Source organism: Martes martes (assembly GCF_963455335.1).
Source record: "Martes martes genome assembly, chromosome: 11".
In the NCBI taxonomy this organism is placed as follows: Eukaryota; Metazoa; Chordata; class Mammalia; order Carnivora; family Mustelidae; genus Martes; species Martes martes.
In genome coordinates, this window is record NC_137899.1 from 90498605 (window position 1) to 90523262 (window position 24658).

Consider the following 24658-nt stretch of genomic DNA (forward strand, 5'->3'; position numbering starts at 1 on the left):
CACCTCCTTTCCTTTCTTTTACTCTAAGACTAATAAGCATTTCTGGGCAACATTAAATTATTCTGATTGGGTTCATTTCAGATATTTGCCAACTTCAACTGGGTGCTTGCTACTTGTTTACTGTTCTTTTTATCTATACTGTTCCCTTCCTGCTCCATGCCCCCCAGTGTAAGTTCTCAAACTCCAAATCCCCACTCTATATGTGGCTTCCTCATGATACTGAGCTGATGGAATCCCTTACCATTTCATGCCTTTACCTCAAAACCCTCTCTCTTAGTTGCTACCGTCTTAGAGGGGGAAAGTATCCCTTTTACTAAGAGTAAACCTCCACTTGTACTCTTGATTTTGTTCAGTTGTTTTCTTGTTCAAATTTACTTATAGGGGGCACCTGGGTGGCTCAGTAGGTTAAGCATCGGACTCTTGGTTTCGGCTCAGGTCATGATCCCAGTCAAGGTCGTGACCTGGAACCCCTGCATCAGGCTCCCTGCTCAGCAGGAAGTCTGCTTGAGATTCTCTCCCTCTGCCCCTGTGTGTGTGTGCATGTGTGTGTGTGCGTGCGCTTGCGCGTGCACTCTATTTCACACTTTCTCTCTGTCTCCCAAATAAATAAATCTTCTTTAAAAATTCACTTTTTTGGGCACCTGGGTGGCTCAGTGGGTTAAGCCTCTGCCTTCAGCTCAGGTCATGATCTCAGGCTCCTGCGATCTAGCCCCGCATCGGGCTCTCTGCTCAGCAGGGAGCCTGCTTCCCCTCTCTCTCTGCCTGCCTCTCTGCCAACTTGTGATCTCTCTCTCTCTCTGTCAAATAAATAAATAAAATCTTCTAAAAAATTTTTTTAAAAATTTCACTTTTTCAAATACTTTTTCTTCTCTGACTTCTAAGCAGTTTGTGATTTCCCTCAGGGTGGAGGGTACGTCCTTTCCTCTGTGTTTGCCTCTCAAACTGTGTTGTCATTATCCCTTTATCAGACTTCTTTGCAGTTTTATTTCCGATTCTCTAATTCCTTGTCATTCTTCATTCTTCAATCTACCGCAATTGGCTTTTAGTACCACCACTGGATTAAAACCAATCCCTTGAAGATTACTGATCTCCTGCCAATAAAATGTAATAGCACCGCAGCCTCCAAAATTTCTTTCCTTCCCTCCCTCATTTACTTGAACTGAATGTCAGGGAAAACGCTAAGCCCTGGGGATATGGAGACAAGAAGAATCATCCCTTCATCAGTGAAGGCATCTATAAGGTACTAAGGAAGGTGGGACCACCTAAATTTGCCCGGGAGTGTGAGAGGAGGCTTCAAGGAGCAGGCTGCCATGACATGAATAATGTGTGCCTTCTGGGTTGACATAATAGACAGTCAAGGAAGAGGTGCATAGTCTCATGAAGTCGAGAACATCATTCTGTCTGCTAGGGGAGGCGGCACTGGGTGCCACACCAGCAAAACTTAAATTTCATTATGAAAGTACCGGGGCTGGGGGAGCTTTTAGAGAGTTTTGACAGGGAGGTGACATGACCCCTTCTAGATGCTCTAAACCACGGGAGCCAGTTTCTCTGTTGACCGCTTGTCATCTGCCCCCCCCGCCACTGCTCTCCTCCCCTCTGTCGTTCTCACAGTTTGGATTCATTCCATCAGGATCCCAGGTTAGGTCCTGCTGATGAGAGGCACAGAGGTCAAACGTGAAAGGTCAGAGCGAAGTAGCTACATTTCGAGAGGTGGCAGCAGGTAGGCGGCTGCTGACCAACGTGAGGTTTGGGTAGCTGCTTCTCAGAGACCTCCTGAGAATCACCTAGTGGGTGCCACGAGCAGCTGAGAGCTCCTCGGTGAAGGTTCTTCTGACTCCTGCACTTCCAGATCTCCTCAAAGCCAGCAGAGCCCCCCTTGACTTTTCCTTTCCCAGCCTTTCCAGTGGGTATGGATGGAACCCCCAGCTTCCCGATGGAACTAGTTCCTTTTCTTGAGTCCACATTGCCTTTCGTAAGCCCAACGCTATGATTCATGGCAGTTATCCGGCTCAAAACAACAGCGATAGCTTATTTCACCTTCCTCCAAGTAAATACTCATATTAAATATAAATAAAATTTTATTATGTGTTGGATCCTTGGTTAAGAGCTGAGGCTAGACAGGTTAACAGGCAGATGACTTCTTGCTCTCAAAGAGCTTGCAGTCTAGCAGAGGATCTAGAAGAAACCTAAGAAAGTTCTGAAGTTATTTTTCTTTTATCCTTTAACTGCGTCCAGTAACTTGCAAAAATTCAAGATTCTGAAATCCCTCTTGAATTATTTCGCCTTTCCATTTACAACCCCCTGATCAACCAATAACCTCTACCTGGACTATTTCTCTAGTTTACTAGCCAGACTTTTTATTGTATCATGGACCTTTTTAATGTTTTTTTTTTTTTAAGATTTATTTATTTGAGAGAGAGTATGTGAGAGCAAGCGTGCACATGCATGCACGAGAAAGCAGAGGGAGGGGCAGAGGGAGAGGGAGAGAAGCAGACTCCCTGCTGAACAGGAACCTGAGGGGCCGAATCTCACGACCTCAGCTGAAACCAAGAGTTGGATGTTTAACCGACAGAGCCACCAGGTGCCCCCTTTTTTATGTTTTGATAAAACACACATACACATACTATATTTTGCAGGCAATTTCAGGGAGTCATCAATAGTCCCTTCGAGGCCAAACCCTACACCCTTTAGGTTAATTCATTTACCCAAAAAACCCCTCCATTGCCTCTCCCATCTTCCTCATTTCCATCTAGGGCTGTATATTCCGAAAGCACAATCTTCTCATGTCTCTCCCCTGAAATAGAAATTGGCAGTGGCTCATTTCCAACAAAATCAGTGCCCAATCCACCCTCGGGCTTTCTCTCTCACAAGTCCCCTACACAAACCCTAGGTTTCTTCTGAACGGAGATGCCATCCCCAAACACTGCCTGTGCAATCTCATCCCCAAGTCTTTCCTTGCTCAGACTATATTTCCCACCCCCAAGTCTCAGCATATCGAAAGATTTCAATTCTTTGAGCTACTTTGACATTTTGTACTCCAGACACTCATATTCAGTCTTGTTTTAGAGCCGACCAGCCCCACTCTTTCAGATTATGAGAATGGGGATCATCTTATCTTTGTACCACCTGAGGAACCTGGCATTATGCCTGGGCCATGCTAGATGTTTGGAAAAAAAAAAAAAGTTAGACTAAATTAAATCCAATCTCTTTCTCATGTTTTAGTTTCAGTTGTGTCTTCTTCCTATGTCCTCTCCTACATAACCATTCTTCAAATATTTGAAGACAATTACCTTATCTTTGTTTCTTAGCTGCACAAAATCCAGAAGACACAGGCTAACTTGGTAGTTCACTTTAATGTGAACAAAATGCAATATAAGCACAAAATAGTTAAGAGGTCCACGAGCGTCCTGTTTCCCAACCAACCTTTGACTCACACTCTATGATTTGGGACAAAGAGTATCTCTTCAAACCCTTTTCTTCCACCACCACTTAGTAACAATAAAGGAGAAACAGATAATCCCACCTTATCATAGTCATTCGATAACTACAAGCAAGAAATTGCACAAAGCACTTGTAGCTTTGGAACAGAAAGGGAGCATGACCAACGTCACTAACGTCATGGATAGATGTGGCTGAAGGTGAGGGACAAGTAGTTCTAGTTCTTCTATTAAATCTGTGACCGGGACAAAAACCCAACTTTGGGCTTATTCACCTACTTTTTGCGCATTATAGAGACTGATAAAAGCTGAGGAATGCATGCTACTGGAACAAAATAAAAAAAACTTTTCTGGACTGCGTGGCAGTTTTATAACAGCATTTTAGTTTTGCGAAGAGTAAAGGTGAAAATAAGAATGCTGCAGATCAGTATTTCTCTTTAAATGCTCTTATTTATAAACCCTAGGGTTTTTCATTCTGTTTGGCCGATTAATTTCGATTGCTCTTGTATACCTACTTCCTTCAGCGATGAAGGGATCTTATGGAATGAGGTGCCATGACTACACTTAGAGCAGACATCCACCTAACACACTCAGTTTCCCTGAGGGATGGATCGAATGCAACATACGTTCTTTACAGTGTCCAACTCTTTCTTTTCAGATGTGCCCTAAACATTTGGGCAGATGTTAATGTTCTTTCCCAACTTATTTGGTTACCCCTAATAACATAATGATTTTACCCTTTAAGGGGATTTTTCTAATTATATACTCATTTCTTTAAATTGATTGGTTCAAAAATAATTTTAGAAATGTGTTTTTGAAGGCAGCTCTTCCTGGTAGGGAAACTGCCTCAGCATCTGAAGGCTGTATCAGGACTAAATTAGCAATGTGTTAAGCACAAAGGAGTACTGCTTTCTGCCACAAAACAAGTATTTGGTTTTTTAAAGAATTCACGCTAATGACTTGAGTCATCTTTCACTTGGATAGGCCACGTGGGCAGAAATAGTTACAACGGACAGGGTATATTTCCTGACTATGTTTAAGGTATAGAAGCTAATTTTTTAAAGTTTACATACCCTAAATATAATAAGGACCTTAAGTCAAACGATGTTGGTAAAAAATTAGCTAGAAAACTCAAATAATGTGTGCAGTGTATGCCAGGTCTTCGAGTTCAGGCCACTGTGTGGGAGAGCACTACCTGCGCTCTGCTCCGTCTTGGCTATTGTGGCATAATCCTTGCGGAGAGACATTGTTGACAGTTATTACCTATTCACAAGTTACAATTCATATACAGTTAAGGATAGGGCATTCTCTCCTCCTCTGCAATTCCTAGAGTCGTTCTAATTCAATGTAGCCTAGAAAATGACCCACATCCACCTGACTTGCAACACCCTCCCTCCAAACGACAGTAAAAACTTGCCTTTAACATCCAGACTAATATTTCAACCATTTAAGTAATCCTCTGTATGATGAGCTTCTGGAAAGCAGACTACTGACTGTAAATCAAAAAAGCTTCACCGGAAAAGAGGATGTTAAAAACCTATTTGGAGAAACCACTTCAAGATCAACAAAACAAATTGTGGGCAGGTGCCATTCATAGCAAGCCATATACAACGTGGCGGCTAGCGCTCATTGGCCAATAGCAAGAAACCCCCCCTCCCTTATCGCCTGACAAATTATGCCTCTTAACTTATAAAATCAGAGCACAAATCTGGACTAAGATAGTAGATTAAACCTACATATTTAAATTCATTTCTTCCTAAAGGCCTACTGAAATTAGAATTAAAAAACAAAACAAAACAGGGAGACAGTGAGAAGAGACAGCAGAACACAACTGGCAACCTAGAAAGTAGATGGGTTGAGTGAACTCAGCTGCTCTGAGAAGCCACAAGCTGAGATTGGGGAAACTGAGAGCCAAAGCAATTTACACCACAGAACGTTCAAGGACACGGAAACTGACAGTGCCATGTGCCCCTAGAATGAAAGATAAAATGTGCAGAGTGATGCTAAAATAAAGACAACGGAGAAAGCTGTTGCAATACGTTAGCTCCCTAGATTCGTTTCCCAACCCACACCATGGTGCAGCCACATGTCCCCTAAGTCAGCAGGTATCTGGAGATTTGATCCCTGGAAAGGAAACTCAAAACAGGGATTAAGGGAATAGATGCATAATGAATACAGAGACTACCAACACAGCTGTGGCAATCAGACCCTTACCTTCTAGGCCAGCCATCACATGACTCTCCATGGAACTGACCAGCCCAGAAGAAAAGGCCTAAAGACCTTGACAGTAGGGATTCTCCAACACAGAACCCATCCAGATCTTCCAACGGTGCAGGTCAAAGTTGGCAAGCCTTCATGCTTCCAAAACTTCCTATCAGCTTTCTATAGTCTTATTCATGAGCAGATAATAGGAGAAGTCTCTGATATGGAAGTTAGACATCAAAGCAAATAGATAAAACCAACTAAAAAATTTAAAAAAAAAACCAACTCTACAAACATAAAACTACAAATATAAACAATAACATTCAAATAAAACTTCCTAGAAAGAGGAGCAAAAGACAGAGATGGAAAATTGGAAAAAAAGAAAAGCAGAGAAAGTCCAAAAGGTCCGATATTTGAATAATGGGATTTCTAGACAGGGAGAAGAGGGAAAATAATAGCAAGAAATTCACCAGGGAAATAAGAGTATTTCCCAGAACTGAAGGACACAAGTCACCAGATCTTAAAAATCTGTGTGCCCGTTGTGTGCCGCACAATGAATTAAAATTGAGCCATACCAAAGAACTCCATTGTGAAATTCCAGAACAGGGAAGACAATTTTTATAAACTTTCAGAGAGGGAGAAAAAAAGATTACACATAAGGGATCAGAATGCCTTTCGGCTTTTTAACAGCAATACGGATAGCAAGAAGCCAGTAGACCAATGCTTGTAAAGTTCTGAAGGGAAAAATATCTACAACTTAGAATCTTGTATCCACTAAACTATCAACTGAGAGTATTTCCGTGTATGCAAATTACTAAAATATTTATCTCCCACACACCTTTCTTTTCTCAAGAAGTTAGTGAAGGGTGTCACTCCTCCCAAAATTGGAGAAAGAAAAAAAAAGAGTAGGATGGAATATATATATGGAAGATTGCTGGGGGTCGGGGGTGGGGGAGGGGAGACCCAAGAAAGGAGCGAGGCAAAAGTAGCAGCAGGAATGATGACCCAGGAGAGACATACCCAGGGCTGTCAATACTAAGATTCCCACTACTCTGATGTCAAGACTGTCTATCAGGTTCTTTTTAGTACTTACCTGATTTTGACCAAAACTAGTGGCATTTCTGTTCTGTCCACCATGCCCCAGCCTAAGTTAAACGCCCCAATCCCATGGGTTATGCTTCGGCACTCCAGAGGACTGGAGGGAAGCAAGGTGGGGATTCTGAGCTGAGACACAGAAAACAAGACAGCAGACTGCTTCTTCAGACTATGTCTCTGCCAGACACCCAGGACTGGACTCACATACCAGCCCCCCCATGTGCACTGAGTGTGGTGGACCCTCATTCCCAGGATTCACTTGGGACCTTGTGCACTGTCCCAGAACTGACTTTTATGAGTTATCAGGGAAGCTAAAACCAAACTATGACCCAGAGAAGGTTTTGTTGATCTTCTCCTAAATGCCTTGATCTAACAACGACAGTACTGCCCTTTCCCTGCGCAGCTAGGTTGTGGTTTACAGCTCAGCTTTTCCAGTCCAAACAATGTATCGTTCAGGGAGACATAGGTTAAGTGGCAAGACTCTCAAGAAAAGAACGGTGAACACGGAATCGAGATAATGGTTATTTGTGCATGGTGAGAAGAGGAAAGGTTGTGTAAGTGGAGAGGGGCAGGGAGGGAGTCCTTAAGATAGTGCAGGTTCTACGTTTAACTTGGGTAGTAGGCAACAGGTATTTATTGTTTTATGATTATTCTTTAAATGATATTGATGTTTTATATGATTCATTGAACAAACAATCACAGCACAGACTGCAAGGTCAAACTTCCCTTCTTTTACAGAAACAAGCAACATTTTTATTGATATATCCATATCTCAGGAATAGCCAAGCCCCCCTTTCCCAAAAGCCTTGATTACAATTCACTGCTACCTGAATATTATCTGTGTTTTGACCCATCACTTTGTAGTATAATGTGAAAATTCGGGAGACCAAAGCCAAGTTCACAGGACAAAAAGAATCTGCAGTTCCTAGTCCTCTACCACACGAACATTTTGATTAAAAAAACACACACACACACACACCAAAAAACTCAATTTACTATTCATGAGGTAACGTCTATTTGCAGTGACATTCGAGACTATCCTGTTTATGTTTTTCAGTAACTGTGCTGAAATAGTTTTTGGTGAATTTCGGGTTTTGCAGCAAATTGAAGTACAAAGTATAGGTAAGAAAAAGAAATCAATCTGAAAGCACAGAAAGCATGATTTAGAAGATCTACTTAATTCATTCGACAATGATTCCATTACTGGATGTGGCTGAAAAGGTGCTAACTCCAGCTTTGGACTTGGGAATGTAATCCAAGCCAGGAAATGCAAACTATGCAGATCTTAGAAATCTGGTAGGGAACACTTCGTTCTGGCCCCCACCCTCTTCCCATCAGTGCTGTGACCATCTTTCCACTGATAGGTACTCCCTAGAACGGGCTGGCCATAGAAGATCTGTCTGTGGGATGTCTCCGTCAGAGACATTATGGTCTCCCAATCTCTTCCCCAGCACAGCACTCACACACAGCACTGCTACGTGCATGCCACACCGGCTAGTCCCTCCAGGCCTCCCAAGCCAACCAACATCTCAGCACACCAACAGCTCATCTGCTCCTGTCTGGCACATGAGGCTTCTCAGCTGGGAAGGCTGGGTCTACATAACACGATAGCACAGGGAGGTATCTTCTACCCAAAGCCGCAGGAAGAGGAACTCTTGAGGACAAGGTGGGCTGATCTTCAAGACGGTCAAGACTGACAAGAAGATGAATTCCTTTTCTCATTTCTTCTTCTGTACCATTTTTCCTAGTGTTGAACATGAAAACCAATGGAAACATCTGATGACTGCTGTCACAAAATGTCTCAAACTCACATACAACAAAATGGAAAAACAAAAACAAGAAAACCCAAGGGTCATCATCAAGTTTTCTGTTTTATTTAAGATTTTAGTTTTAATTCTGAAGAAAGAGGTACATTTCCTTGTTTTTAGTTTTAGCGTCAGGTTATAACCAGGTTTCTGTTTTCTTTTCTCCTGTCTTTTCAATACTGCACAAACGTCCAGAAACTACAGGGTTAAGTAAAAGCTGCAGGCAAGGAGGTCAGAGATTTGCTCCTGATGGTGATGGATGGCCCCAGAGCAGTGCTATCTCAGAGATAACGCCCTCATCAGGCGAATTTAAGGTAAAAGAAAAAAAGATTCTGACAGAGGAGAAAGACTGAAGAAATCACTTATATTTCAGCTCTTACGCTATGCATAGGTATTAAATCTGTGAATACTTTTCTTCTTTGAAACATTTCAATTTACTTTAAATCTAAAGCCCAAATTTTTTTTCTCCTTTAAAAAAAAATCACTTCTCCCCTCCTCGTAAACTCTTTAGCGATAGGCCAGTTACCACTACACATCAATTTGTCTTTCTATCAACTTCCAATAAATCCTTTTGCTTAATGACATAACCAAGTCCTCTCCATCAACTTGCCGAAAGAATTAAAAATTGAATTAAATTAAAAGCATTTTTCCCTGCAATAGTGATAAGCTGAATACAAGATGGATGCCAGGACCACTGCTTTCCCCCATGCACTTAGCAATCTCACTTCAATTAACCTGGTTTTCAAACTTTTGCAGTTGATAATGCATTTACTTGACCTTTCCTAAAGATTAATCGTCATTTTCTGCTAAGCAGATTATGTCATTATTATGCGCAACAGACAGACAGTAATTTTCTAAGTATTGAGACTGCCCTTTGATTTTTTTTTTTCCCCTCCTTAAAAAAGGCATTTTTAGGAAACATTCAACAGTGTCACTCAAATGCTGGATCAACAGAAACTTTTACGATTAAAAAAAAAGAAGATGGTAATGACCCTGTGATCGCATTGCATCTGGGGGTGGGGAGAAAAAAAATTGATCAGGAACTGGATTCTTCAGAACGTAAGAGATGAGAAGGGAGCGGTGGGTGGGCCGAGGGGGAGAAAACAGGGTGGGACAAATCCTGCATTTTCTAATGGTTTCTCCTCTTTCCCTAATGGCGGTCCAGTGTTGAACTCTGTAGTAAATCTGTGGGGGTTTTGCTGGGGGGTCTGAAGGCTGTCTGAAAGCCTGGGGGTGGGGAGTGGAAGCTGGAGGGATTTGAAGGAGGGGGGTAGGGATTCCAACTGGCTCTGTGCAGAGGGATCTGTGTGCTGAAGGGGGCGCTGTGGTGGGTCTGTGACGGAGCAGCACTGGGGCCGTCCATCTCTGTGAGGGCCTGAAGGGATTTTAGCCAGTGTGGAGGATTGTCATCTTGAAGAGAGTCTAAACTGTTTCCTGAAGTTGCTGGAATACCTGAGGAGAGAAAAGAAAACAAGAGGGGGAAATGGTGAGTCTGGGCAGAAAGAACCACAAAGCCAACCAACAGAGAATTTTTAAGGTATGATTAGTTTATCCAAAAAGAAACAGAAAAATTACAGTCTTCAACTCCTTCCAAATAAGACCTTTTTAATCTCATGTTCTTTTTGATCCTCCACCCCCCCCCCAGGACGATTCATTGTGACAGAAACCCGTGCCCCCTCTTCCACTACACAGACACCATCCCCCACTGTCCCCAAGTCCCCAGAGTTGCACGCCGTCATTTCCCAATTGCGCTTCTCCTTCTCTGACACGGATACGTACACAAGAGAGCCTTATAATAGAGAGCTTTATTTTAAAGAGTGGAGTATGTTCCTTTAAAAGGATAAATTAGATACTTTTGTACTTTGAGACCTGAAAAATACACACAGACGTTATCAGACGTGAGCACCTCCTTGCACCCAAAGAACCAACCTAGGTGCCAAGTGCCTTATACAACGAGGCCGACAGAGTTAACCAAGACTGCACGACCCCGGACCACGAAACCGGCCATGCCACGTTTGTGGCTTGGTGAGAAGAAGCTAGTGTCGAAGAGACCTGTTCTTTTTTATCTCATCGGTGCTAAAAACCGAAGGGATGGCAGTCAGTGGAGCTGAAGGAGTGAGAAAGTTACCTGTGATGATGGCTGGGTCTGTCCAGCTGCCAGGGCTGTCCCAACTCAGGCTGTCGGTGGTGGCAGGGTTGGACGTTGGTGCACTGTGGTTGGCGTTGGAGGGGGAGGAAGAATTGGGCAGTCCACCAAAGTTGATGTTAATGTTGGGTAGAAGTGCCCTTAGCCCGTCCTGCCATTCCTTCATATTTAAACTCTCTACAGAACTGCTGTTGTCTGGGAGATTTACCAACAAAAAAATGAAAGATAAAAAAAAAAAATAAAAAGCTGACGTTAGAAACATATGTTGTTCTTTAGTGGTTAAGCGGGAGAAGAATTATTCTTTCTTTACTGAGCACTTAAGATGGGTTGTCCTAGCAAGATAAACGTGGTTAGGATTTTGCTCGTGAGCTGCGAGCCCCTGAAATCAGCGAGGAAAAGACTTGCTCAAGGATCGGGAGAGGGAGCGTCTTGTCACCATCTTGCGCTTGTAAATCAATAATCCGGTTTAAAGACTCCATGCTCCGGAGCACAACAGAGTTCCAGCTACATTATGAAGTTTGAGTCAGTGAGGCATTTAGCCGGCTGAGCTGATTTACGCTATCAAGCCTGCGAAGTTCAATATAGGAGCTCATTTCTGAGCCCGTTAAATGGAAGAAAAGTCATTTTATGAAGAGTAAACATAAGCCAACAGAAAAGGACAAATAATTAAGTTCTTCCTGATGATAAAACTGGTAATGCATTTCAGAGTAGAAAGGCAGGAACGAATAGGCTTTTGAATTTGAAAAGAGTGTATTTCCGTAGTCATAAAGGCCGAGCAGGCAGGGGCTAAGCTACCTTTCAGACGGGATCGCTTCCAGCACAGTCTACCTACTCTGTTCCAACAGTTCTACCGAGCATTTAAAACTCCAGTCCTGGAGTGCTTACAGCTAGTTCGCTGGCTCTATTTATGAACAGTGTCATACATGACAAGACACTATCAATGTAAAAAGGCTTTTTATAAATTGTGGCTAAACTAACTGGATCTACTACCATCCAGAATCCACAAACTCTGATTGGTTGGAGGGGAAAGGGTGAAGCATGGCTACCAGAGTAGTTATTTTATGGGAAACAGGAATGTAGGTCAAACTATCACTGAGGTTTTTGAGAAGAGCATAGAGAATTGATTAGCAATCAGCACTGATGATGATGATGACAATGATGACGACGATGATGACGATGATGATGATACTCTATCAGGCGGTCTATGCTATTTGGTGAATTCAGAATTTTCTAATTCTGCTTTGCACCAATTACTATTCTATGCCAAACGGTATCATGTTTCAGTAAGTGAAGCATTTAACCCTACTGACCTTATTTATAAAAAGAAAAAACAAGCTACAATCAAACCCAACAAAAGTCATCCCTGAATTACTAAGATGAAGAAGAGGCCATCTATGCCATACAGACAAGCCAAGATAAGGGAAAATAAATTCTTCAAACCCACTTTCCTTTCAGTCAGTGCAGTTTCCTAAGGCTCATCCTTCTGTCTGCATCCTACTTTACATGTGCATTGAGTTGTACAATTTACAAGGCCCTCTTGTAGTCAATTATTATTTCATTTGACCCTCACGTTGTGAGGTAGGCAGAGCAGAGAGAATCCTCTCCATTTAACAGATAAAGAAACACACTCCAGAATAATTTGCTCAAGGTCACATCATTGGTCTAGCAAGGACTTGAACCCAGACCTTACCTGAGTTGTTTTTTTAATACCACCAAGCTCTCTCTCTTGATCTACATGGTACAGACTATCAGCTGATTTTTTAATGGGCCAAATATTTAAGGGAAAACCCAGGAGCCTATAAGATCCATGACTAAAATGAGGCAAAAAAGAAACACAGCAACATGACAGTATACGCACAGGCCATGATTAGCAGGATAGAGAAATATTTTGGCTGAAGGAACAAACTGGACTCGGCAGTCAAGTCAGGGGTTGGGGGGCTGGTTTCTGATCAACAATGCAATCATCCAACTGCATGAGGCACTAACAAGATCACACTACAAAGTTCTAAAATACCCTCTATTACAGGAAGGTTTGGTGGCTATGCATATTTGAACCTTTAAAGTGGTCAAACTGTCGGACCAAATAACTTAAAATGGTTTTCCATCAGCCAGAGACTGAACTCTAAACAAGGAAAGCTTCTCAGCAAGGAAATAAAATCCCCCTGATATAAAAAGATGATGTATAACTACAAGGGAAAATTCTGAGGAAGATCAATGCCATTGAACTAAGTAGCCAAAGTCAGTAAGAAGCCTATGCAGATGATTTGAGCCCCTCTTTTTCACTGAGTCAAGAAGAAGAAAATACCCCATAATTTAGTAATACAATTTTCTCCCTACTTTTGCTTTATATTTAGTGAGAACTGGAACTAAGGAACCCCTAATTTTGCATTAACAGAATATTTGCATTTGTATAAAGTTTATTTGAAAATTAGTATTGCAATGAAATCAAAAGACACTTGTGCACAGATAGGGGATATATAGGAACTCTGCAATTTCCACTCAGTTTTGCTATAAACTTAAAACACTCTAAAAACAAAAATATTTTTTAAAAAGATGTTTCTCTGATTTTAGACTAATGAAATCAAGGCAAGAGTACAGCTGACTCTTAAACAGCACAGATTTGGGCTGCATAGGTCAACTTACAGGCACATTTTTTGAATATAGTACAGTCTTGCTAATGTATTTTCTCTTCCTTATGATTTTCTTAGTAGCATTTTCTTTTCTCTAGCTTAACTTTTTGTAAGAATACATATACAAAATATGTGTTAGTTGACTGTTTAAGTTATTGGTAAGGCATCCCGGTCAACGGTAGGCTATTAGTAGTTAAGGTTTTGGGGAGTCAAAAGTTATATATGTGGATTTTTGCTGGGCAGGGGGTTGGTGTCCCTAACCCCCAAGTTGTTTAAGGGTCAACTCTATGTTGGCCAAATAAACTCACATATGGCACATGATACAGAAACAGTGAGAAACTCAGATCTACGTGAACTACGACTATAAGATACCTTGAGAAATAAATTAGCTAGTTTGTAATTCTTACAATCTTGCTAAAAAACAAAGTCATGTACCTAGACATCTTGGGACCCTGAAAGAATGGATGACTGGTTTGCAGTGAAACTGCAAGTGTCATAGGGAAGTGGGACTGACATCTTTAGCTCTTGGAATGGGACCACTAATTCCAAGTAGCTTAGAACAAGAAGAGAAATGTTCTTCAGCTTTCTCCATTATTGCTATGCCAAGCGTTGGCACAAAGGAAGGGCAAATGAAGGGAAATTAACTAAAGCTAATTAATAGCTCTCCCAGTCCAGCCATACTTGAAATCACCTTCTTTACCTCCCCTTCCCCCATTGCCTCTGACTCAAATTTGTTCTGGCAACAAGGGCTTCTGGTAATCTGGTCCTTGTAATACACAACAGCATGGGTTATTAAGCTCAACACTACCGACATTTTGGACTACATAATTCTTTGCTCTGGGGGGGCTGTTCTATGCATTACAGGATGTCTGGTAGCATCTCTGGCCTCCACCCACCAGATGCCAGGAGCTCACACACCCCAGTTCTGACAATCAAAAATGTCTCCAGACATTGCCAAGTGACTCCTGAGGGAGCCAAAATGATCTCTCGCTGAGAACCACTAACACAAAGGAAGTCCGTTTTTTTGTATCTAGGGCTCTGAAAAATCCCACTCGAATACATATTTCCCCTTAAGACAGTACCAGAACTTTGATCATTGGACTCAACTTGATGCAACTTCATTTCCCTTTCTTGATACAGGTCTTCATACTGGGGTGCAATTCAGAATGTACAAGTCAGTAGGCCTAATGGAAAAAATACTGGGCTGAAAATTGCAGATGGACTGTATAAGTTAGCTCTACACTGGTAATTATTACAATCTAAGGCATCTAAGTAAGTCTCTCAATATCCCAGGGCCTTATTTCGTAAGTAGGAGTAACATCTGTCTTACTCTCTTGCAGGGACAAAAGGAGATAAGAGAAAAGCAATCTGGAGCCCATTTATTATTTGACAAGCACCTAACAATTTTTTTTTAATCAGTATTCAATACTGAATAGACAGTAAACTTTCCAAAAAGCCAAGGCAGAGGACCCCTCACTTGCCAGAAACTGGTTCCGTACAGTCTTCTCCTAGGGAATGTAGGGGTAACGCTCAGCATCTTCACAGAGGGACTATGTAGTTGATCCAAATGATAAGCCTTGTTACCACCAAAATATAGCAAAGACAAATAAGATATGGGAAAGCTCCTTAAACTTTCCACAAGCAAAGCACAATGGAAATCAAGTTACCAAACGTATTTTATGTTAGAAATGATACTACTTCAATTTTTAAAGTATTTAATTAGTTGTAGCATAATATATTCAGGAAGAGCTGAGTATTTTTTCCTTAAGATTTTATTTATTTATTTGACAGAAAGAGAGGAGAGAGAGGACAAACAGGGGGAGGGGCAGAGGGAAAAACAGACTCCCCACTGAGCAAGGAGCCCAATTTGGGGCTTAATCCCAGGATCCTGGGACCATGACATGAGCTGAAAGTAGTGGCTTAACTGACTGAGCCACCCAGGCACCCCAGAACTGTGTATTTTTAAAGGATTGTAAAGAACGTTTAAATGTTTTATAATGCTAAAAAAAACCAATTTTGATTTATAATTTTCAGATATCTACAACAAAATACTATTTTCGGGTCTAAATAATTTGAGGGCAGGAAAGCAGGCCAAGTTGTTTGTAGTAGCTTTATTTTTCAGTGTAGAACTCAAAGACATGAAATTTAAAATACCTTCAAGGTGCCAAATATCACATTCATATTTGCCGCTGGGTAAGAATCATCAGTACACTTTCAGTTTCCCTGGATCAGAACACCACAGGGAAGAAATTATGTCTAAAATTCGGCCAGCTTGCTGGTTACCTAATAGCCCGTCTATAACACGTTGGTCACAGCACAGGAAGCAAGTTGACAAATCTGTTTTTTAGCAACAACAAAAATTTTTAAATGTATGTGTAAAAACTGCCAAAATCAAAGTCAAAGCAACTATTTACTGAAGGCGTACGGTGTACAAAGGGAACAACTTCAACTCTGTCTCCTGTTCTCAAGGAGAGATGCCAGGGAGGCACAGATGTGGAAATGTCTGGGAACGGGGGATAAAAGGACAGGAGCAATCATTCATTCACAGAGTGGTTTTACTTACTCCATAGACACCCTGAGCCTCAAACACCCACAACACTAGGCTAGTCCAACTACTAAGTAGGATGTATAGAGGAAGGCATGTTTTCTAAGCAATGGCTCGCTCCACAGTTGACCCTGACACAACATGGGCTTGAACTGCACAGGTTCATTTACATGTGGATTTTTTCCACTACAGCACTATGAAATGTATTTCAATTATTTATATTAAATATATCTCCTCTTTTCTGTGCCTCCAACTCCTGCATTGTTTAAGGGTCAACTGTATTAGAAGATAAAGTTAAGCTGTATTCTGACATCAGATCTTTGACAGAAAATCCTAAAGCAGAAGCCGATGAATGGCTTACACAAGAACACACAGCGTTACAGCAGCTAGGTGGGTTTCTCTCCTTTCTGTTGCTCAGATGAACTGTGATGTGTTCATCATTATGAAATGCAAAACTTTGCTACTGATAGCAAAATTGTGGGAAAACCTGCTCTTTCTAAGTTGTCACTGGTGACAAGCTAATGAGTTTTTCCAGTCTGCATAAAAGCTTCACCCGAAAGAGTGATTTGCACATTGGTTTCAGACTGCAAGACCATCTCAGGAGCCCCTGGGGGTGAAGCTGAGGGGACAGGGCACTGCGACAGCACAGCCTCCTCCCATCCTGCTCTGTCTATGCCACATATTACGGTGCCATGGAAAACAGTGCCTGCTGCTCAGTGTGAAGACAGAAGATTGGTGTGTAATGACAACACCGTGAGGTAAATCACACATGAGGGGAATCTGAAAACAAAAGGCCATCCCAAGTATTTGTTTCCTCTAATACAATCTGTACCATCCAGTCAGGGTTTTCTGTCTCCTCTTGGATGCCCTCCTCTACCTTCTTTTTGGCACCACCTCTGCAAGGTCTTTTAGCGACAAACACATATGCCTTATTAACTAAACTGACTAGATGTAGCTAAATTCATAAGCCACCAATTTCTCTACTTTCATGTTTGCTAGGAACGACGGGCCCACTCATTCAGCTGTAGGCCACTCCATTCTTACTGCAGTCCCTAGGGCAAAGGCCTTTGAATTTCAAGTTAAATTTCTATCAGTGCTCAAACCCTCCCCAACTGGACAGTGGTCCCAAATATGTCTAGAAGAGTTTATTCTGCTCCTCAGTTTCGAAGCCTTGTCTAATGGTTACTCCTCAAAGTTGCAGTTGGCAACCTGATCTTGTTTTCCAAAAGCTTTTATCTTCCTTGCCTTTACCGCTGTCCCTGATAGTTCAAAGTCAAAGGCTCCCTCCAGTGGCTAGGTTACTTAGTGAAACAAATCTTTCTTGGTACAAGCCGCTGTACATTTGAAATTTAGTTCCCATTATGGTTAATCCCTGCCAGTTAAGACTCTCAAATATTTGTGCATTTTTAGGGCACACAGTCATCCTGTCTTAGGCTGTACCCCTCTCTACAGCATCTCCCCTACCCCACCTCATGCTGTTATAGATACGATTTCCTGTCAGTTTTGGATGGAGTGCATTTCCAACAGCACAGGATTTTAAGAAACCCTAAACTTTCTCCAAACTTCAACAACATATCTCTAAGCAACTCAAATATAAATGAATTATGTTTGTCCTTAGATGTTAAACCAAACTTTAAAGAGCATACAAAATTTCTCCTACCAGAACTCGAAAGCAAGCTTTATCGTATTGGCATGCTGTACTTTTTAGGTTAGCCTCAGAAATAATTTCAATTTATAAATTAAAATTTGCTGGAAAAATGACTGTCTTGTGAACAAATTCCTTCAAGTTTATTTAAAAAAATGTTATTCTACTTAAACAAAAAGAAATGACACTCAAATTTCTAGGATTATGCTTATTATAAATCAAGACAGGCCAGTACCACAGAGCAGATTTACTGGGGCACAAAATGTTTAGGACTTAATAGATTTGAAAATAGAAATTAAACTAAGTGGAAAAATCCTAAGAGCCCAAGTGAAAAAAAAAAAAGTTGTGAGAAGAACTTGAAAAAAAGTAATAATAAAAAACAACCAAAATTTATCATTACTAATAGAAGGCTGAACTGACATAAACAGGACAAGAGAGGCCGTGAGGGTCAGCTAAATATGGCCTGGGCTTCCTGGACTCTGCCTTTACTTCGTGCTTTTTTTCCCCCTCTCTAGAATGCTTTCCTGATTTCTTCTAATTAATTTTTATTCAATCTTCCAAAAGTTGAAGTCTTTTCTTTTCCACTCAGATCATTCTAGAACAGTACTTGTGGCCTGAACCACACTCACTGGGCAGCAAATTCCCACTATGTTTGCTGCTCACCTTTACTCACATCTCTCAAACTCTACTGCGAGGCCTGTGAGGGTGTATCTTGTGCCTCAAGATACCTGCTGAATCAAAGATCCAGCTTGAGAAGACCTGAAAAATCACTTTCCCCTAAAAAGCCTGTTTAATTCATATTTGTATAATGCTATGAGTCAAATCATTCTCCCCAAAGAGACAAAAATCTTTCTGGAAGCAGGAATCAGCTAAGTTTGAGGGGTACCAAAAGGCTTTTCTGCATGCAAACGGAGGGAAAAGAGCCACTATAATGATAATGTTTTCAATAGTGTTTGAGATGCGTGTACACTTTTTAAAATCCAATGCACCAAAATTAAATAAGGAATGCCTGAGTGATACTAAATGCTCTTCTGGTATGAACAAAGTCCTGTGGGCATAAAGAAGAAAATGAACTGTTCTGCCATTCTGCATGCAGTTTAAGTGGTAACTTGAGAAGCTGATATTGAAGAGGACGTGGGCATTCCATACAGAACAGACAGTAGCAGAGGCAGCTGATCTAAAATACAGTAGAAGTATTTCATAATATAGTTTTTTTTTTTGCATATGTACCTTTTTCTTCTAGAATGTTCCTACAAGTCTGTTTTAGGGGAGAATCAGATCATCCAGTGAGAACCAGAAAAACATCCAGATGTCTGTCTTAGGAAGGATCTAAGGAAGCAGAATCTGTTTTTTAAAAATGGGCAAATACTTATATAAAGCTATATAGACAGTGAGGAAAAAGTACACTTAAAAGTTAATGCAAAAGATAAGTACATCTCAGAAGCACTACAGACTTGAATAGATGGAACCTGAACCAGAATACAGAAGCAACAGAGCTAAAGTCGGGAGGGACAAAAATAAAATATAAGAAATCTATAAAATCTGAAATTGGAAGTGCAAAGGAAAGCATTCAAGTGAACACAAAACTGAACACTATGAACAAAGCACTGTGAGGCGATCCAAAGACAATTGGCGGGGGGGCGCTTATTATCCACGGGAGCATATAGAAGTCACCAGAATATGGTTTCACCAAGACAAACAAAAGTACACAGACATGGGGGTTGTCAACCACCCTAAATCTCTGAGGTCTGAATCTGCAAGAAGATGATAAACGTAGCAAAAGTGACTTCCTGACAATCTCTCTTCCCCAAGGTGGAAACAAGAAGGGAAACTTTTATCCTGGACTTCTGACCAAAAAAGAACTGTTTGGCTGTTGCGAACATAACAGAAGCCTAAGAGTTTGTGGCATAATTTTAGGATTTATAGAAGCAAGAAAAGGGAATGACTTAGACTGGAGCCCTTGGATGGCAGGTATCCTGGCTATTTCTGCCATTACCACAGTGCATTGCAAATACTTGTTTATGTGTTAGCTTTTGTCTACTAGACTATGAGCTCCTCCAGGAAAAGGGACCTTGATTTAATCCTCTTCATGTATCGTGAACAGCTCCCAAACCTGGACCTCAACAGGTATTTAATGTTTCCTAAACAAACAGCCCTGAAAATCTGTTTCCAGATTTTTGGAGAAAAACAGCTTTCCAAAAAAGGTGTAAAAAAAAAATCATCAACAACAACAACAACAAAAAACCTATGGTTCAGGGTGGTCCCATAGTTATAGGAGACAGTGATTCATAGACCACAGAAGATGCTAAACTATGACTTTCTAATGATGCAAGAATAAATGATTCTAACAAAGAAAAGAAACTAGGGAGAAATCTAAAGAAAGAACGTTTAGAAAGGATGGATGGAGGTTAAAAAAAAAAAACAACACAAACCTACCTGTAAGAGTGTCTTAATCCTTGAGGACTAAAATCAGAACACATAATGATCTGAAGCTTGTGGACAATGTTGAAGGCAAGAAAAAGCTAAGTTTGGAAAAAGAGAAAATTAAGAAAAGCCACTGTGCAGCCTGGTGTCACCATGCTAAGCCCCAGGAGAAGGCAGACCTATGCAGTTCCATCTTCATTTGACTTCCTTTCATCTTCTTTATAAAAAGAGCATGATCCTCAAACCAGAATGGACAGATGAAGCAATGTGGAGAAGAGAGCTGTCAGTAAAGATGCAAAGACAGTAAAAGAACATCCACTCAATTTAAATGAGTTTTAAATCTTTAGGTGCAAAATGAACTCTATTTCAGGGAATTAATCCTTACAGATGTGATCACAAAACCACTTTTAAGATAAGTGCTGGAAAAGGAGAAAATGGCAGACTCTAGAAGCTACATGCTTGTAATTAGTTCTTGGGAAAATCTGAAACGGATTAGGAGCTAGATGATTTCTTCAGAAATGAGTGACAGGCTTACCAAGGACTGCTGGCTCTATTGCTTGCATCTGGGGCATTTTTCATGGAAAATAATATGCAGCGTTTTGTCTAGAACCTTAGCTCCCTTCCATCTGAATTACACAGGAAGTTAAATTTAATTTTGAAGTAGTCATAAAGGAAGCTTCTCTTGACAACTGTTATCCACTGGAAATGTCCTCTTTCTTTATGCCATGGTCCTTTCCTTTCTTCTTCTGCTGCCTGCCCAAACTCAAGATTTTGAAACCAGCTACTTGCCCATCCCACTGACACATCAACTCCATAAAACAAACGGAATAGAGTGATCAATGAGAGCCAAAATGTGTTTCTACAAAGAAGCAGTCATATCAAAATAATTTATTCTGTGGATGGGCTTTCTGGAATATCCTAAGTATACTATATCTTCAATTGAGCAGGTTCTGATAAGTCTTCTGATGGTAATCTTTTGGGATAGGATGTAAAGTGTAGCATTGGGTAACAGCAGTGTTTAGATGAATTTTCATGGAACTTAAGGTACTATGTGTCAGCTTAAAAGTTTCTGTGATACTATTCCATTTACAACTGCACCAAAACCAGTAAGATATCTAGGAATAAACCTAACCAAAGAGTGAAAAATCTATACTCTGAAAACTATGAAACACTAATGAAAAGAAACTGAAGATGAAATAAAGAAATGCAAAGATATTCCATGCTCATAGACCAGAAGAACAAATATTGTTAAAATGTCTACATTACCCAAAGCAATCTACATATTTAATACAATCCCTATCAAAATACCAACAGCATTTTTCTCAGAGCTAGAACAAAGAATCTTAAAATTTGTCTGGAACCACAGAAGACCCCGAATAGCCAAAGCAATCTTGAAAAAGGAGAGCAAAGCTGGAGGTGTCACAATTCTGACTTCAAGTTGTAATTACAAAGCTGTAGTAACCAAAAAGTATGGTACTAGCACAAAAATGGACACACACATCAATAGAACAGAACAGAAAACCCAGGAATGAACCCAAAATTATATGGTCAATTAATCTCTGACACAGCTGGAAAGAATAGCCAATGGAAAAAAGACCATCTATTCAACAAATGGTGTTGGGAAAACTGGACAGCAACAAATAAAAGAATGAAACTGGGCCACATTCTTATACCAAACACAAAAATAAATTCAAAATGGATTAAAGACCTCTAAAACCTGAACCCATAAAAATCCTAGAAGAGAGCACAGGCAGTAACTTCTTTGATATCAGCCATAGCAACTTCCTTCTAGATATATCTCCTGAGGCAACGGAAACAAAAACAAAAATAAACTACTGGGACTACATCAAAATAAAAAGCTTCTGCACAGCAAAGGAAGTAATCAACAAAACAAAAAGGCAATCTACAGAATGGGAGAAGATATTTGCAAGTAACAGACATTATGAAGGATTACTAACCAAAATTCATAAGGAACTTATAAAACTCAACAACCAAAAACCAAATAACCCAATTAAAAAATGGGCAGAAGACATGAACAGACATTTTTCCAAAGACGACATATAGATTGCCAACAGACATAAGAAGCTTAACATCTCTCATCATCAGGGAAATGTGAATCAGATACCACTTCACACCTGTCTGAATGGCTAAAATCAAAAACACAAGAAGAAACAACAGGTGTTGGTGACGAGGTGGAGAAAAAGGAACCTCCTGCACTGTTGGGGGAATGCAAACTGGTACAGCCACTGTGGAAAACAGTATCAAGTTTCCTCAAAAAGTTAAAAATAGAACTACCCTATGATCTAGTAGTCACACTGCTGAGTATTTACCCAAAGGATACATGCACCCCTACATTTATAGCGGCATTATCTACAACAGCCAAGATATGGAAGCAGCCTAAGTGTCCACTGAGTGACGAATGGGTAAAGAAGACGTGGTATAAATATAGAATGGAATATTACCCAGTCATAAAAAAAAAGGAATGAAATCTTGCCGTTTGCAAAGACATGGATGGAGCTAGAACGTTATGCTAAGTGAAATAAGTCAAAGACAAATACCATACGATTTCACTGATATGTGGAATTTAAGAAACAAAACAAATGAGCAAAAGGAAAAAAGAAAGAGAGAGAGAGACGAAACAAGAAACAGACTCCTAACGATAAGAGAACAAACTGATGGTCACCAGTAGAAGGGAGATGGGCTGGCGAGATGTGTTAAATGGGTGACGGGGACTAAGGAGTGCACTTGTGATGAGGACTGGGTGATGTATGGAAATGATGAATCACTATATTGCACACCTGAAATGAATATCACACTGTATGTTAACTGGAATTTAAATAAGATTACAAAAATGAGTAAGTTTCTGTGATACTGCTTCCTTTATCTTTGACTCCATAATTTTTATCAAGCTCAGCAAAACCTACAAAGTTAATTTAAATATGCAAACGGTAGCCAATTCTAGAGATGACAGAATCAGTAATTAAAATTACAGCTATTCAATTAAAAATCACTGAACTCTTCACACAAATGTTATTAATAATGTTACCAATAACATTTATCTATCTCTTTACAATCACAGTTTTTTCATAAGACAAACTTATAAGATGGTGATACACAAACAGTATACTCTAACCTCATCAAATTGAAGCATGAAGAGGTATATATATTCAGATTTTTAAAAATGTATTAGGAAAGTACAGTATGAGAGAAATCTAACCAGTAATACATGTGAAAAAGGAGTCTAGTGGTATTACTCAATAGGCTTGTATCTACTATGACAAATGGGTAATGGAATTTGTAAAATGGTAACATTAAGACCAGGTAAACAGATGTGCAATGTCTACATTAGCTATTGTAGGACAATGGGCAAACCTCAGGTGATACCACTCTGAGCCTCAGTCACTTACAAAATGGGAGTAATACCTACCCCACAGGATAGTTTTATAAAAGGACTCTGTAAACTATAAAGGAATTTACAAATACACAGAATAAGAATAGTTTTAATGAAAACCAGATCTATTTTCTGACCACATCAGGATTATTAAAGTGTGAGCTTTATATTTTAAGAAAAGCATTCACTGTCCAATCAAAATACATGTAGAGGAGAACTAGACGAGGCATGTAGAGAGAACTAAGATCCATGCTAACCACAGAATGGTTGGAAGACCTAAGGAAGCTTCATCAACCTCTAGAAGTTACTAGACAAGTGGTAACTGCCTTCACATATTTCACAAGAAGTATAAATGGGAAATAGATTTTGGTTTCACCAAAACAAAATAAAACAAAACAAAAAAAACAACAACTTAAACAATTACTAGTTGCCCTTAAAAGACTTTCTGAATTGTGTGTCTGTGCCTATTTTAGGGGAAGACATACACACATTCACACACACGTATGTATATTCATTTATGTATTTACATATTTATTTATGGGTGTCACAAATGAGAAACTAGAGGTTAAGAAGAGCATTATTAGGTGACATTCTAAAAATGGTGAGTGTGTTTTGGGGGGATGGTACTGAAGAAATAAGTAAATGTCAAGAGCTGAGGTTTCCAGAGTTCGGAGATAAAGAAGACAGAAGAGAAGGTCTGATCGCGCAGTGGAGAGGGGAGTCAACACTGAAAGCCGCAGGACAACCAAGAGGAAAGTTGTGACTCATGTTCTAAGGAATCTGAGTTAAGTGGTTCCAAAGTTTAGATGCAACACAAAGCACACCCAGGTTTTGCAGCCTCCAGAAGTAATCAGATACCAATATCACTCTCTCAACCATCAGCTTTCATTGAACAAACATTTTTGGAATGTCTATTCTGCATCTTCTTTCCTAAAAGTGATGCTGTTCTGTTTGTTGTTTTGTCTTTAGTGGTTCACTAGAGGCTGGCCACTGTGAGCAAAGCCAGTGATAGCTTTTGACTGTTCAGTGCCAATAAAATGCTTTTATGGGGTATAAGTTCCTCTTCAAGCTTGTATTCATAACCAAAGTATTCTGCTTCCTGTCCAGCAAATCCCTGTACGGTTATGTGTCTACTGAAATTCCTAAGATTTCTGAAGTTTGCAATTTTCTAAATTAAAAGATTTCCAAATTTTCTGTTATTAAAAAACACCAAACCCAGTTTTTTACTCCATTTAATTAAACAGCTTACTTTTATTTTGACAGTGAAGATCAGTCTCATCTTTTTCTGAAAGATGGCTCTTATCTTATGGATTTAAATCAAAGTCAGAAAAATTCCCA

General features: G+C 40.2%; 1 protein-coding gene across 7 annotated transcripts in view; it reads right to left on the minus strand.

The window, feature by feature from the left end:
* Positions 1–8585: 8585 nt before the first annotated feature.
* CNOT4 (CCR4-NOT transcription complex subunit 4) overlaps positions 8586–24658 on the minus strand; it is a 140619-nt gene continuing 124546 nt past the window's right edge. For 4 of the 7 annotated variants that reach the window (XM_080818909.1, XM_080818911.1, XM_080818908.1 and 1 more), the window contains 2 exons: positions 10668–10880; positions 8592–9991 (listed from right to left, as the gene is read on the minus strand). In XM_080818909.1, coding sequence (XP_080675035.1) covers positions 9690–9991; positions 10668–10880 — 515 coding nt within the window. In that variant the 3' untranslated portion in view covers positions 8592–9689. Of the gene's footprint in view, positions 9992–10667; positions 10881–24658 lie in introns of all 7 variants that reach the window. The other 3 variants (XM_080818914.1, XM_080818913.1, XM_080818912.1) reach the window with 1 other exon arrangement.